This window comes from Rhinoderma darwinii, chromosome 5 (genome assembly GCF_050947455.1).
Source record: "Rhinoderma darwinii isolate aRhiDar2 chromosome 5, aRhiDar2.hap1, whole genome shotgun sequence".
Taxonomy (NCBI): domain Eukaryota; kingdom Metazoa; phylum Chordata; class Amphibia; order Anura; family Rhinodermatidae; genus Rhinoderma; species Rhinoderma darwinii.
Genome location: NC_134691.1, coordinates 236,807,687 through 236,824,690, shown reverse-complemented (window position 1 = coordinate 236,824,690; position 17,004 = coordinate 236,807,687). Strand labels below are relative to the sequence as shown.

Sequence of the window (17,004 nt, the reverse complement as noted above, 5' to 3'; positions counted from 1 at the left end):
TGAGATTTCTTGCAATCTCATTGTCTATGCTGGTACTGTATTATGCTACGGTTTTGCCGCACACAAATAGGTGCGGCAAAACCAGACCTAATAAGCATTGTGTGCGTTGACCCTTAGTGATGCAGTGGTTTTGGTAGGTGGTGAGCAGCTACTGCTTAGGTGAGGGCTGATGTGAAATTCTCCTCATGTGGGGGTAATGTCAAAGTCTGAGGACTATTTAAGCCCAGTGGGTGCTCTCCTGTATGACATCACTGCCAAAGTCATGCATTCAGGGGGGATCAGGTCGTAGGAACATCCCGTGGTGTGGAAGTGCATTATATGATGTGTCCACTATTAATGCCCCCCCCCCCCCCCCTGGGGAGGGTAGGAGACATCGGATCGAAGGATCTCCTTTGCTCCTCCCAAGTTGTTGAGCAGGACAATGCAGCTGGCAGGTTGTAAGGCAGGACGATGCATCTGGGGCATTTTCCCATGGCCATGGCTTTGCTTTTACACATCTCTATAATGTAGAAATAAGTACATAAAACACAACACCCATTTCCAATCTTGCAAGAAATCTGTCTGCCGAGATCCATTGCTGAAAAAGACCACATTCCAAGCAAAGTGTTACCCAGGGTTACTCAGTATAGGGAACAAAGTTAGAGATATACTTCCGCGGAAAGATCCTTATTGTGACCGCCATTTGTAAACCGCATGAGGTACCAGTGGAAACTCCCGAGAAATGACCCCATTTTGGAAACTACATACCTCAAGACATTTATCATTTGCCTGGACATATGACAGGGCTCAGAAGTGAAAGAGCACCATGCGCATTTGAGCCCTATTTTCGTGATTTTCACAGCATTGGCCCACAATTGCAGGGCTCCAAGGTCAAATAGTAAAACAAACCCCCCAGAAGTGACCCCATTTTGGAAACGACACCACTCAGGGCATTTTTTTAAGGGGTTTAGTGAGCATTTTGACACCACAGACGTCTAATGGGTAAATTAAGGACTATAGGTTTAGAAAGTATAGTTTGTAATTGGATTGGGAATTGGCTCAAGGACCGTATCCAGAGAGTTGTGGTCAATGATTCCTACTCTGAATGGTCCCCGGTAATAAGTGGTGTACCCCAGGGTTTCATGCTGGGTCCACTATTATTCAACTTATTTATTAATGATATAGAGGATGGGATTAATAGCACTATTTCTATTTTTGCAGATGACACCAAGCTATGTAATATAGTTCAGACTATTGAAGATGTTTGTGAATTGCAAGCGGATCTAAACAAACTGAGTGTTTGGGCGTCCACTTGGCAAATGAGGTTTAATGTAGATTAGGGCGGATTTACACGAACGTGACATACGTCCGTGCAACCCACGTGATTTTGACGCGGGTCGCACGGACCTATGCAAGTTTATGGGGCAGTGCAGACTGTCCGTGATTTTTGCGCAGCGTGGGTCCGCTGCGTAAAACTCACGACAGGTCCTATATTTCAGCGTTTTTTGCGCATCACGCACCCATTGAAGTCAATGGGTGCGTGATTTTCACGCGCGCCTCACGGAAGCACTTCCGTGGGACGCGCGTTATTCGCGCAACAGCAGAAAAAGAATTAATGTAAACAGAAAAGCACCACGTGCTTTTCTGTTTACAAACATCCAAACGGAGTGTCCTAATGATGGCGGCTGCGTGAAAAGCACGCAGCCGCGCACCATATGAACATGACACGGATCTATCAAGTGCCTTTTGCGCACGCAAAACGCCACGTTTTTTGCGTGCGCAAAACGCACACGTTCGTGTAATTCCGCCCTAAATGTAAAGTTATGCACCTGGGTACCAACAACTTGCATGCATCATAGGTCCTAGGGGGAGCTACACTGGGGGAGTCACTTGTTGAGAAGGATCTGGGTGTACTTGTAAATCATAAACTGAATAACATGCAATGTCAATCAGCTGCTTCAAAGGCCAGCAGGATATTGTCGTGTATTAAAAGAGGCGGGACAGGGATATAATATTACCACTTTACAAAGCATTAGTGAGGCCTCATCTAGAATATGCAGTTCAGTTCTGGGCTCCAGTTCATAGGAAGGATGCCCTGGAGTTGGAAAAAAATACAAAGAAGAGCAACGAAGCTAATAAGAGGCATGGAGAATCTAAGTTATGAGGAAAGATTAAAAGAACTAAACCTATTTAGCCTTGAAAAAAGACGACTAAGGGGGGACATGATTAACTTATATAAATATATGAATGGCACATACAAAAAATATGGTGAAATCCTGTTCCATGTAAAACCCCCTCAAAAAACAAGGGGACACTCGCTCCGTCTGGAGAAAAAAAGGTTCAACCTACAGAGGCGACAAGCCCCCTTTACTGTGAGAACTGTGAATCTATGGAATAGTCTACCGCAGGAGCTGGTCACAGCAGGGACAGTAGATGGCTTTAAAAAAGGCTTAGATAATTTCCTAGAACAAAAAAAATATTAGCTCCTATGTGTAGAAAATGTTTACTTCCCCTTTCCCGTCCCTTGGTTGAACTTGATGGACATGTGTCTTTTTTCAACCGTACAAACTATGTAACTGCACAGCGGATGGTGCGAAGCGAAAAATTTTCCATAGATATATAACTTCAGTGCCCAGCTTGTGCCACTATGAAAGGACAACTCTAAATATTATGCCGTGTTTCCTGGCTTTAGATACACCCTACATGTGGCACTAATCCTTTTGCCTGGACAAATGACAGGGTTCAGGAGTGACAAAGCACCATGAGTATTTGAGGTCATTTTGCTATTTACGCAGCTTTGGCCGACAATTGCAGAGGCTCTGTGGTCAAATACTAAAACAAACTCCCAAGAAGTGACCCCATTTTGGAAACTACACCCCTCAAGGCATTTATCAAGACGGCTTGAGCATTTTTTATTTTTTTCTCCACATGTGTTTTTTACCAAAAATGTATGCGCACCGGATGAAAATTGCAATTTTCCGCTGATATACCATTTTAGTGCACAATATGTTGTTCCCAGTTTGTGCCACTGGAGACAAATACCTCATAAACTGTTAAGCAAGTTCTTCCGGGCATCGTAATGACATATATGTAGACATAAACTGCTGTTTGGCACAATAGGGCTCAGAAGGGAGGGAGCAACATTTTGGCTTTTGGAGCGCAGATTTTGCTTGGTGGTAGTATTGTTGAGGGTTTTACTGGTATTTCAGTTTATAATGTGGGGGCATATGTAAGCTGGGCAGAGTACATCAGGGCATAATAAGGTGGTGTTATAATGGGGTAAATTAATGGTGCCCAATCTAATCCCCCTTTTGGAACACACTCTGCAACTTTTGTGTCGCCATATTCTCAGAGCCATAATATTTTTTAGTTGACGGAGCTGTGTGAGGGCTTATTTTATTGCAGGACAATCTGTAGTTTTCATTGGTCCCATTTTGGGGTACCTGAGACTTTATGATCACTTTTTATTCCATTTTTTGAGGCGCAATGTGACCAAAAAATAGCAATTCTGTCATTATTTTCTTTTTTTTTTTTGCTTTTTTTTTACGGCGTTCAACATGCGCTAAAAACCAAAATAACAAATGTATTCTGCCAGTCCATACGATTGCGGTAATGCCATATTTATGTAGTTTTTTTTTGTCTTACAGTGTTTTGCACAATAACGTTACTTAAGAGCCATAACGTTTTTTCATTTTGCTTCAATAACGCTGAGTATGGGCTTGTTTTTTGCAAGACGGGCTGTCGTTTTAATTGGCACCATCTTGGGGTACATGTGACTTTTTGATCACTTTTTTTTTCCTTTTTTTGGAAGGTGATGTGACCAAAAGACGATTTTAAAAATCTAAATTTACATGATATCCTCATGTAGAGTTATATACATAAACATACATGTCTGTGATAATCAACCTAAATGCATATAACTTGTTCCAAAATAAGTTTGCATAATTTATGTCCACAGCTTTTCGTGCACATCAATTCGTTCAAGTCTGTCATTTTGCCATAGTTCTAAAGCTGGTGAGAATTTAAGACATAAACTGTTAAATGTCCTCCGACTTAAATGCCACAGCCTCTTCCTTGACCTTCAGGTAAGTCTTGTTTCTTTAAATTGATAGTGATTTTTTTTAAATTATATTTCCGTTAACTTACGTGAGAAGATGACAACAATTTCTTTAATATTTTTAGATAAACAGTCTGCAAACTGTGCACATTAATGCTTACAAGATTTTATTACTTCAAGCGTACAGGTATGTACTAGATTTTGACTGTAATAACACACTATATTCTATATATTACGTATGGTTTTTTTTTTGTCCCCAGGAGCTGTTTTTGAAAATAAAAATATACTGGGTTACTGACAATAATAAAATAAAATAATCTATATAAATTTAATCAATGTAGTCTGGCTGGTTTCTAATTGGTGATCAAGAAGAAACTTTCTAAATGTAATATGTCTTTTCCACTACAAATATCTACACCACGGCTCATTAATTTCAATACTCCACCGAAATCATAGATTATTTTTTTGGGGACATGAACAAAAGAAGCTAGTTTGTGATGGAAATAAATTTACCGTATTTAGGCGAATAAACCTGTTTTGTACACATGAACTTTGTTTACAAATGAACTGAGCCTTGATTTCTTTAAATTTTTCTCTCATCAAAGTATCCAGCCTTGGCTGCGATCACAGCAGATCAACGTGGGGCCTCTTCTCTTATAGCAACACCATAAAGTGATCTTGGCTCGTAACTTGCACATCTCGAACACGAGATGATTCCAAAGGAGTTCAGTTGTATAGCGATCGGGGCAGCCAAACCATGTTCTTAGCACCTGTTGTCATTCTTTTGACTGAACGTACTTTTTGTAATGACATGAGGTATGTTTTGGGTCAATAAACTTGCTGTAGTGTGAAACCACGACCAATAACACGGGTGCCATAAGGGATGGCTTGGTGCTCCGGAATGTTGTGATAGCACTTGGGGTCCATGATTCCTTCCATCCTTAGTAAGTCGCCAACCGCACCACCTCTGAAACTTTCCCATACCAAAATGGAACATTCTCCATGCTTGAGCAAGCAGGAAGCATGCACTCACCTGTGACACGACTAACAAACTTTCGCCTCTTGGTCCCAAACTTTGATTATTCTGTAAAAATAATCTTTTTCCCTTGACTTTAGTGGTCCAGTTCCTGTGCTTTGTAGCCCACAATAGCCTCTTCTTTTTAATAATGGGCCTAAAAACGGTTTTCAGACTGCAACACATCCCTTTAAGCCACTGGTTACAAGGCAGCGTTTGACAGTCGCAATAGACATGCTTTTTCCCCTAATTTCCATCAGAGGGGTCTGAAGAGCTGTTTTGAATCTGTCCCGTTTTGGAACACACTCCGATAAATTTGTCGTCCTGTTTTGTGGTCGAGGTTGTCCAGGTCGGGGTCAATCACATACACACTAGTTTTCAGAGTATTTCTCGAGGGTACACTGCACACCACCAAGAGAAACCTTCGGCGAGCAACTTCCCACAGAATATGCCATGCATTTCTAGAAGCGACGCTGGCATATCACTTTGATGGATAACTTCTTCCTCAAACAGTAGACAGACTAATTTCTCTGTAAAACACACGTATCACGTTCATCTTTTACAGAGAAATTGACAAAGCTAAGGGTTTATTGAAATGAATGACCATTAGTGTATGGCATATTGATTTGATTGATCAGAAAAATCAGATCTGCAGTTATAGGCCTGATTCCACATGCTGCTTCCTCTGTTTCTTTTGGCATAGACGACACACTGGAGCACATTAATATGAGTATATGCACCAGGAAAGTGGCAATATTTAGACTTGAAATGGCACAAGTAGTCTTGGTCTTCAATATGTATGACTGATATGAAACGATGCATTAAGTGTGACCAAACAACTTGCTATGGTTGTGGCACATTTCTGCGTAATTTTTTTCTCGTATTTTGTGGCAAAAAAAATAATAATTACGAAGGTTGCTTGTATCTAGTATGTTATATATATTTTCTTGTGGTTTTGATATAGATATTATGAATTTTTTAAACATGGTTTCCTTTGAATGATAATCTTCAGGTTGCAAATTATTTATAATTCATCCCTATTTTTATTTCTAAAAATCTTGAATTTTAATAAAATCAGAAATCCACATTTAGTGTAGATATGTTCACTAATTGCTTAAACTGGATCTGTGAGCTAAATATGCTGCTCTAATAAATGTCAGCATACTACGGGGACAGGTTCACGCTCCTATTAGCCAAAACGGCACAAAATTATGTTATTTAACTAATAAGAGTACTCAAAGAATACACCGGACTCATAGTTGAGGATGGTGTATACATGAGAGCACTCCTTCCTCACCCTGCCTCTGTCAGCGGTGATTGATCGGCTGCCGTAGATAAACAGCCAGCCATCAATCAATGTGAGAGGGCGGAGAGAAGCAGGTAGACGTGGGGGGATTGTACTCATGAATACACCGGACTTGTAACTATGAATTCAATGTATTCTTTGATTGCTCCTATTAGCCAAATGGCATAATGTGTTTTTCTGCTATTTTAGCTTATGGGAGTAAGAACCTATCACTGTAATATGCTGACTTTACCTGTGACAACATATTCATCTGACCGATCTGCTTTAGAAAAAATAAAATGCTCAGTATTGTGTTTACTGTTGTAGGTTTCATGCTTGTGTTATACAACTTCCATTTGCTAAGAGCATAAAGAATAATCCATCGTTTTTTCTTACTGTAATTTCTGATATGGCAACATGTTCCTACATGATTTTAAAAGAAAAAAATAAAGGTATGTTTTAATATTATATACTTAATCTAGCAAAAATTGCATTTTCACATGTACAGTAGTTTAGGTTCCTAAAAGAAAAACTTTATTTTTGTATTTAAAAAGAAACTAACTTTTCAAACAACTTATACTAAACCAATAGTATACCTTATGTAAAACAGCTTCGTAATTTGCTTACTGTTAAAATGTAGTTGTTTTATCCATTCAAATTCTGTATGAAGTTACTGCTACTAGGTGTAACCCTTCCTGTAATCTGCTATTCACCCCCCTTCTGACAAGCAAAATCCATCTCTAGTTACAGAACAGAGGTGTTGGACTGCAGAAGGTGGGAATGTGTCACTTCACTGTCTGCTATGCGAGCCTACAGAGAGAGGAGGGGTGAGCAGAAGGAGGGCGTAGAGAGAGAGAGTAAATCAGCAACACACACACCATGTACGTATGTTTATTGAGAGGGGAGGAAGTAGGAGTAGAGAGAGAGAGACAGAGAGAGAGATTTATATTACACCTCAGTGCTGGATTCTCAGGTACACTTCTCATTACTTCTGTATAATCTCCTTCAAGCTTCTGCAGCTTCTATAATATGTGATAGAAAAAGATAGGAGAGCAGTGTATAGAAGACATGACAGCTGTTAGGCTCTGCTTACTAGCTTTGAGACAACTGAGAATTAGAGAGAGAGCCTGCAGAGGGGAAAAATGCTAAATTAATGCAGAATACAAGTCATATAATAGCCATAAATAGTGTTATTCCCCATGTACACAAGTATACCGCTTAGGGTATGTTCACACGCAACCTCAAAAACATCTGAAAATACAGAGCTGTTTTCAAGGGAAAATAGCTCCTGATTTTCAGACATGTTTTTTGAGCAACTCGCGTTTTTCACAGCATTTTTTTAAGGCCGTTTTTGGAGCTGTTTTTCAATAGAGTCAATGAAAAATTGCTCCAAAAACGTCCCAAGAAGTGACATGCACTTCTTTTTCACGGGCGTCTTTTTACGCCTCGTTTTCTGAAAACGAGGCGTAAAAAAACGCCCAGTCGGAACAGAAAGGCGTATTCCCCATTGAAATCAATGGGCAGATGTTTGTAGGCATTCTGCTTCCGATTTTTCAGCCGTATTTCGGGACGTTTAGGGACCGAATAATGGCTGAAAACACTACGTGTGAACCTGCCCTTATTCTAAAAATCTCCTGAAAAGCTAGGTACGCTTTAATAATATGGTATTTTTGGGAATAGAGAAATATAAAAGAGCTTGGCACAGAAGATGCTGTATGAAATTTATAATCAACGTTTCCTTTAATTAAATTGATTGGGCAAATAAATGCATGAAGCAATCTTTAAATGCTGTTAAATTTGGACATACAAGACAGGTGGTCTTCATAGAAATGTAAAAATATTTCTTAGTGTCCATTGTTCTGTTTTGGATCAAAGCACAGGAAGTGATCCAGCATATAAATGCCCTTTCACATTGCATTTATGGTCTCCGTTTGAAATATACATCTGAGCTTTTCCCAGCGTATAAGTTGGCTGTGATGGATGCCTAACCGTGGCATCCGTTAACCATAGACTTTTATGGGATCCATTAAACTCATACATCATGATCTCTCACGACCTTTTCATGACGTATCCATTAAACGGATTCCATAATAGGCCACTGGTGATGTATGCCACTGGCATTCATAGGCTATTATGACATCCGTTTAACAGATACGTCATGAAAAGATCATGATGCATTAAAAGAATGCCTATGTTGAATGCCATACAATGGCATCTGTCACCCATAGGCTCCCATTTTTTTTTAAAAAGTTGTACCACAAGTATACTTTTTTTTTCTGGTTGCCTCTGGATAGAATAGCATTGGTGACTATTCCCATCCATCCAAAAAAAAAAACTGTATTCTAGAGGGAGGTCAAAAGGACACTTTGAAACTATCTACCACAGGCTGGTTATGCAGCATCAGCGGCTATTGATAGTCCCAAGAGGCATAAGGGCCAATTTCCCCAATTGATACTTAGGCCAGAGAGAGGTCCAAACTCCTCCAATATGTGTATAGCTCTTAATAGGGTATCTTTCGGATTAAACATGAAGAGGATGAGATAATCAGCATACAGCCCAACCCTGTACCTCTAGGAGATCAATGAAAATCAACTAAACTCTTCACTCTAGGATTTGCAGAATGGACAACCACTGAGTGAAATTCGTAACAAAAACAAAACCTTTTCAACACTTCAAGTAGGGGTACGCCCACTCTTTGTAGTTAAAGGCCTTGGCTGCCTCCAGCGAAGCCAAGGCCCACTCCATCCACGTGGCCAATACCAGTTGCGATATAATTTGTACCCTCCCTATATTATCTGTTCTACTCTAGCCAGGCGTGAAAACTGATTGATCCAGGTTTATTAAGGATTACCTTAAGGCGATTCGCTAATATTTTAGTTAGCACCTTTATAATTTACAGTAAGTAGTGAGATAGGTCGATATGACATACAGTTCTATGATCGATAATTTCATGATTTTTATAAACTTACATTTAGACTGTTGAAGGGCTCTCATCGTGCTGTTAGGAAAGAGTCAGGCGTATTGCAGAGGGCAGCATAAAGTCACAGGTTGCCTTTAACGCCTTAGTGACCGGCAATACGCCTTTACACTGCGGTCACTAAGGGGTCTTAATCCGATGTATACGCCTTTTCATGGCGCATCTGAAAAAGCCCGGCATGGGTGTTTCGTGGTGGGACGAACAGGTGCTCTCGACTGTCTGATGACAGTGCGGTATCTGCTCTAAGAGTTGCGATTGAAATTTACGCCAAGAGTAGCCGTTAACTTTTAGATGCCATGTTCAATCTAAGTGCTTTATAGAGGGAGGGGTCTCCCTCTGTCACCCATCTATGGTCCACAAATGCAATTGAGAGCCTGCGATGGGGTGCCATGGCCGCCGGGGCCCTAGTAAAGGCCAGAGGCACCGCCTAATAGATTGCCTGTCCGGTTTACCCAGACGGGCAATACCAAAGCATTAATAAGTGATCAAAATATCGCATAGTGAAATCCCCTAGTGGTACCAAAAAAAATTAATGTGAAATAAAATGAATTAAAAAACAGTGCACAGCAAAAAAGTATTTTATTTTGTCAAAGTGAAAACAAAAAAAGTACACATATACAGTGAAGGAAATAAGTATTTGATCCCTTGCTGATTTTGTAAGTTTGCCCACTGTCAAAGACATGAACAGTCTAGAATTTTTAGGCTAGGTTAATTTTACCAGTGAGAGATAGATTATATTAAAAACAGAAAATCACATAGTCAAAATTATATATATTTATTTGCATTGTGCACAGAGAAATAAGTATTTGATCCCCTACCAACCATTAAGAGTTCAGCCTCCTCCAGACCAGTTACACGCTCCAAATCAACTTGGTGCCTGCATTAAAGACAGCTGTCTTAAATGGTCACCTGTATAAAAGACTCCTGTCCACAGACTCAATTAATCAGTCTGATTCTAACCTCTACAACATGGGCAAGACCAAAGAGCTTTCTAAGGATGTCAGGGACAAGATCATAGACCTGCACAAGGCTGGAATGGGCTACAAAACCATAAGTAAGACGCTGGGTGAGAAGGAGACAACTGTTGGTGCAATAGTAAGAAAATGGAAGACATACAAAATGACTGTCAATCGACATCGATCTGGGGCTCCATGCAAAATCTCACCTCGTGGGGTATCCTTGATCCTGAGGAAGGTGAGAGCTCAGCCGAAAACTACACGGGGGGAACTTGTTAATGATCTCAAGGCAGCTGGGACCACAGTCACCAAGAAAACCATTGGTAACACATTACGCCATAATGGATTAAAATCCTGCAGTGCCCGCAAGGTCCCCCTGCTCAAGAAGGCACATGTACAGGCCCGTCTGAAGTTTGCAAATGAACATCTGGATGATTCTGAGAGTGATTGAGAGAAGGTGCTGTGGTCAGATGAGACTAAAATTGAGCTCTTTGGCATTAACTCAACTCGCTGTGTTTGGAGGAAGAGAAATGCTGCCTATGACCCAAAGAACACCGTCCCCACTGTCAAGCAAGGAGGTGGAAACATTATGTTTTAGGGGTGTTTCTCTGCTAAGGGCACAGGACTACTTCACCGCATCAATGGGAGAATGGATGGAGCCATGTACCGTCAAATCCTGAGTGGCAACCTCCTTCCCTCCACCAGGACATTAAAAATGGCTCGTGGCTGGGTCTCCCAGCACGACAATGACCCGAAACATACAGCCAAGGCAACAAAGAAGTGGCTCAAAAAGAAGCACATTAAGGTCATGGAGTGGCCTAGCCAGTCTCCAGACCTTTAATCCCATCGAAAACTTATGGAGGGAGCTGAAGATCCGAGTTGCCAAGCGACCGCCTCGAAATCTTAATGATTTACAGATGATCTGCAAAGAGGAGTGGGCCAAAATTCCATCTAACATGTGTGCAAACCTCATCATCAACTACAAAAAATGTCTGACTGCTGTGCTTGCCAACAAGGGTTTTGCCACCAAGTATTAAGTCTTGTTTGGCAAAGGGATCAAATACTTATTTCTCTGTGCCCAATGCAAATAAATATATATAATTTTGACAATGTGATTTTCTGTTTTTTTTTAAAATATAATCTATCTCTCACTGGTAAAATTAACCTAGCCTAAAAATTCTAGACTGTTCATGTCTTTGACAGTGGGCAAACTTACAAAATCAGCAAGGGATCAAATACTTATTTCCTTCACTGTATGGTATCACAGCGATTATAACGACCCTAACCGTAAAGGTACACATTATTTAAACCGCAAGGTGAACGCTGCAAAAAATATAAAAAGACTGCAAAAAATTATGGAATTGCTTTTTTTTCCATCTCCCTTCCAGAATAAGTTAATCAAAAGTCCCACTTATCCCAAAATGGTACGCATGAAAACTACATTTCGTCTTGCAAAAAAAAAATCCTCATACAGCTACGTCAACGGAAAAATAAAAAAGTTATGGCCCTTGTTATGCCATAAAAACTTTTTATTGTGCAAAAGTAGTAAAGCAAAAAACCTATTCATATTTAGTACCGCCGTAATTGTATCGACCCATAAAATAAAGGTAACTTGTTATTAACGCTGCATGGTGAACGATGTAAAAACACAAAAATGGCGGCTTGCGGGGGTGGGGTTTCCCATTCCCCCACTAAAAAAAAGTCAATTAAAACTTTGTCAATAAACTACATGTACATCAAAATAGTGGCATTGAAAAACACAGCTCGTCGCGCAAAAAATAAGCCCTCATACAGCTGTGTTGGCGAAAAACAATATATAAGGTTATGGCTCTATGAAGACGACGATGAAAAATTGCTCGGTCATCAACCCCTAATGACCGCTGATACGCCTTTTCACGGCGGTCATTAACGGGCTGTAGAAAGCGATCACGCTGCAAACAGAGCTAACCTCTCCTTGACCCAGATGTTGGCTTACATCTGGGGGCTTGGAGATAACATTATTCGTTCCCTGAAGACGTTATCACTGTATGCAGCCTATCCAGGCGATCACCACTCACTGAACAGTAAACAGCGGGCTCTGCTCTCCGCCTCTGCAGTTACAAAGTGACCTAAAACATTCTAACACATTACACTCGCATTACACTCCTGCTACGCCAAGCAAACATCAGCCAACAGCAGAGACCCACAGACTCCCACCAGCCCCAGATTTGGTGAAGGAGAACGAGGTGTCAGTCTGTATGTGGAGAGCAGATAATGGGTGAAAGTGAACAACTTGCTCTAGCTATATCTACGTCAATTACAACTGATTTGCCTGTGCCAGGAAAAGGAAAGCCCTCCATTATGAACGTTGAAAAAGGAATTATTTATATAAATATATATATAATGAACACTCACTACACACTCACCCACGTGTGTACAAGGGCTGGTATAATAGCTGGGTTTCACCTACTTGGTCGCCCACTATTACTACCTCCTTTATAATCAGGGTCACTAGGTTTATTCCTAGTTCCCCTACCTTTTCCTTATACTAACGTCTACTTGCTTTGCTTCTACTCAACGGAATAAGATCGTACAATAAATACAATTGTATAGTAAATAAAGGGTAATATTTATTACTAACAATAATCACACTTACATGTAAAATACACCAAACTAAACACAGAACACAGTAACTGATCACCGTAAAGTATCAGTATACCCAAATACATATAACACGTTAATATATATTGAATATACTCACACTATACGTAGTACAGTATAAACATGATATCATAATCCTAATTATACCGCCACCCACTTATCTAAACATACATATGAATACAGTTACGTTACAGTCCAATACACGCTCACTATTTCTGTCTCACTCCCTCCTAATATAACTTTCCCTATACTCTAAGGGTTAATAGCAAGGGTTACCAGGGACAGCAGGAGGATAAAGGGTTAACTTAGGAAAGGGTTAAAGTAAGGAGGGGGGAGAGCATAACGTGTAGCTGCTGCTACACGTGGATACTTCGTAGTCCATGTGGTCCGAGTTGGTGTGGGGCCATCAGGGCCATGAGGCAGGAGCAGGCCAGGAGGGAAGAGGAGACCCTTAGTGGAGCCAGGGAGCAGGAACAAAGAGAAAGAACTTTGGGACCGTTTGTCCTTTTAAACCTCCCCGTGCACACCTGTGTGACATCACAGCTCATGCACGTGAAAGGGGGGGGCCTGGGCCTCATGGTATCTAGTAGGGGGATGGAAGGGCAGTTGGAATTCCTGCTACCTGGATTAGTTCATTGTTTGTTTTACACCCCCCAGGGTGTCTGATTAGATGACACCTTTCTGGAGGGACAAATATATATATATATATATATATATATATATATATATATATATATATATATATATATATATATATATATATATATACACACACATCTACACTACATGTACATAGATATAAATATATAAAACACTTCCCTTTACAGATGTCTTCCTGTATATACAACACTATCATTCCTATCCTTGCAAATAGAAGGTGTGAGTGAAGATGTGGGCCTCATCCGCCATGACTTACAAAGGGTCTTGGATAGAATCTCAGCAGTAGAGGACCGCATTGGTGCAGCGGACGACGCCATTCTGCCTATGCAAAGAGATATCCGAAAGCATGATCAAGCCATTTTGAATCTGCATGCTAAAGCTGCCGATCTTTAAAACAGGCTCCGCAGAAATAATATTAGTCTGGTGGGCTCACCTGAAAGAGCAGAAGGGTCCGCCCCAGCTGAATTCATTGAAACCTGGCTAAATTCCACTTTTGGTGTGACTTCTTTCACCCTTATATGCTGTTGAACGTGCCCATATGGTACATATGAGACCTTTTCCACCAGGGACATCACCCAGGACTATGCTAGTCAAGTTTTTACACTATTGAGACCGTGATGCCATTTTGAAAAAAGCCAGAGATATTAAAGACTTTACTATTGAAACCAGCCGGGTAGCCTTCTATCCAGACGACTAGGCTGAGATACAGAAAAAGCGTCTTCTATTTCAAGAGGTGAAAAGACTACTAAGCACATTAGTTAACATACGCAATGCTATACTCTGCAAGATGGATCACAATGAACGTAGTCTACGAGACTCCGATGGATAAAATACAGATGGTGCTTAAACCAACTCGGTCTTATTCACACTATATAAGAGGTAGTAGCTCAAAGACCTATAATGATCCTGAACTTCTGAATTGATGGATGTTTCTTTGAATCAGGACGCTCCGGCAGGACGCTATGTTATATTGAAACATTTTTTGAAGGTTCACGGAAGACTGGTGCACCGACTTGTTTCATACGGAGCAAGTATATTGGTGTATTGGTAAAGTTATGGTGGGGGGGGCCATTTGTGGGTTTTTTGTTCTTCAGATGTACATATGATTGCATTTCTTGCTCTGCTAACCAACATCTAATCTGTATGCTAATGCTGCAATACCCCTGTTAGTTTTTTCCAACAAATTCTTTTGGTTATAATGTCAATTTTTTATTTCGGAATGTTAGAGGTTTCAGAGACCCAGTTAAGCGAACTTCTATATTTGAATATGTTAAACCTCATTTTCCAGCGATATTGTGCTTCCAAGAAACTCCTCTTTCTAAAGATATGATATCAAGTATGCATTGAGCATGGATGGGTCATGAATACCATTCCGTTCACACTGGGTACTCCAGCGGTGTGAGCTTAATGATTCATCACTTAATACCCTTTATCAGCCTACAGGTAGAAATGGATGATGAAAGGAGATACATTTGTGTTTACTGTACTATATACTCCATACAATACATAATTATTGGCCTATATGTACCACCACTGTTTAGTTATGAAGTAATAGCTTTTACTAGTGATAGACCAGGTGTTCCATTTATCATAATGGTAGACTTCAATAATTTATATTTATCCCTATTGGGACAATTTCAGAGCTGAACATACACACATATGGATGGGCCCTTATCTACCTTTGGTTCCTTTCTACAGGAGGTATTATTGTTGGATCCCTGGAGACTAAAACATCTTTCTGATAAACAATACTCTTGTTATTCTAGTTCCTATAATAGTCTGTCACGTATTGATTAAGGATTATGCCCTGACACTGTAGCTAGAGAAGTTGTTATAGCTGAATATTTACCTAGAGCCCTATCTCATCATTATCCTCTGTTACTTGTTATATCTCTATCTCGGGTGTTTACCCTGGCAGGTCCTTGTGCAAACTGAATGCTTTCTGGATAACTGTTATAAATATGTCTGGCGTGCTTAAGGTGTTGACAGATTATTTCTCTGAAAATATTGGCACAACTAGTTCTGGAGTAGTATGGAACACCACGAAGTCTACACTGAGGGGCTGTTTCATACAACTTATTAGTAATGTGAAATTGAAGACCCGATTCTTGGGGGATGTACTCTCAGACAGGGTGCCGCAAACGGAAGCGTCACATATCTTAACCCCTTGCCGCAGCTTACCGTTAATGCACGTCGATGTGTGCAGTAACTTCACGCACCTCGACGTGCAGTTACGTCAGTGCTTTGACAGTTAACCGCCGCGCGACGCTACACCGCAGCGGCGGTTAACTATGCAGGGTGTCTGCCCTGCATTCCCTGTTGCCGATCAGCGGCCCATCGCCGCTGATTTCGGCAGTTAACCCCTTAAATGCGACGTATGATTGCGATCGCCACATTTAAGGTGTTTAGGGCAGATAGGCAGCCCCACGTGAAATCACGGGGGCTGGCGATGGTACCCATGGCTGGTCCTCATAGGCTTCCTGTCACAGTGACTGTCACGTCACAATGCCAGTTGGAATGCATTACACTACGTAGGTAGTATAATGTATTCCAGCAGTGATCAGAGCTGCAAGTCTAAATGTCCCCTAGTGGGACAAGTAAAAAAAAGACTAAAAATATATTTTTTAAAAATGTCAAAATAAAAGTTATAACTGACATAAACAAGAACTGCTTTTTTTCCTATAATAAGTCTTTTATTATAGGAAAAAAATGAACACGTAAAAAAAAAGTACACATATTTGGTATCACCGCGTTCGTAACGACCCCAGCTATAAAAGTATAATATTATTTTTCCTGCACGGTGAACACCGCAAAAAAAATAAACAAAAAACAATGCCAGAATCACTATTTTTTGGTCACCACCCCTCCCAAAATATACAATAAAAAGTGATCAAAAAGTCGCATGTACGCCAAAATGGTACCAATACAAACTACAACCCATCCCGCAAAAAAACAAGCCCTTACACAGCTTTTTTGACTAAAAAATAAAAACGTTATGGCTCTTAGAATATGGTGACACAAAAAATAGTTCATTTTCTAAATAAGTTATTTTATTGCGCAAACGCTGCAAAATGTAAAAAAAAAACTATATACATATGGTATCGCTGTAATCGGACCAACCCGCAATATAAAATATAATGGTCATTTATAGCCCAGGGTGAACGCCGTAAAAAATAAATAAAAAACATTGTCAGAATTGAAGGTTTTTGGTCACCTTGCTTGGCGAGAAATGGAAGAAGAAGTGATCAAAAAAATTGCATGTACCCCAAAATGGTACCAATGAAAACTACAGATTGCCCCGCAAAGAATAAGCCCCCACACAGCTCCGGTGGTGAAAAAAATAAAAAAGTTCTGGCTCCCAGAATATAGCGATGCAAAATGTTCAGTGTTCCAAAAGCGGATAAGATCGGGCACCATTTATAAGTGCGACACTGG

The 17,004-nt window shown here is 40.4% G+C and overlaps 1 protein-coding gene across 3 annotated transcripts in view; it reads left to right on the top strand.

The window, feature by feature from the left end:
• Window positions 1-17,004, top strand: part of TERT (telomerase reverse transcriptase) — a 101,300-nt gene that overhangs the window by 70,217 nt on the left and 14,079 nt on the right. The window contains exons 12-15 of one of the 3 annotated variants that reach the window (XM_075827000.1): window positions 3,938-4,064; window positions 4,162-4,223; window positions 6,664-6,788; window positions 13,737-14,627. In XM_075827000.1, the coding sequence (XP_075683115.1) occupies window positions 3,938-4,064; window positions 4,162-4,223; window positions 6,664-6,788; window positions 13,737-13,783 (361 nt within the window). In that variant the 3' untranslated portion in view covers window positions 13,784-14,627. Of the gene's footprint in view, window positions 1-3,937; window positions 4,065-4,161; window positions 4,224-6,663; window positions 6,789-13,736; window positions 14,628-17,004 lie in introns of those variants that run through there. The other 2 variants (XM_075826999.1, XM_075827001.1) reach the window with 2 other exon arrangements.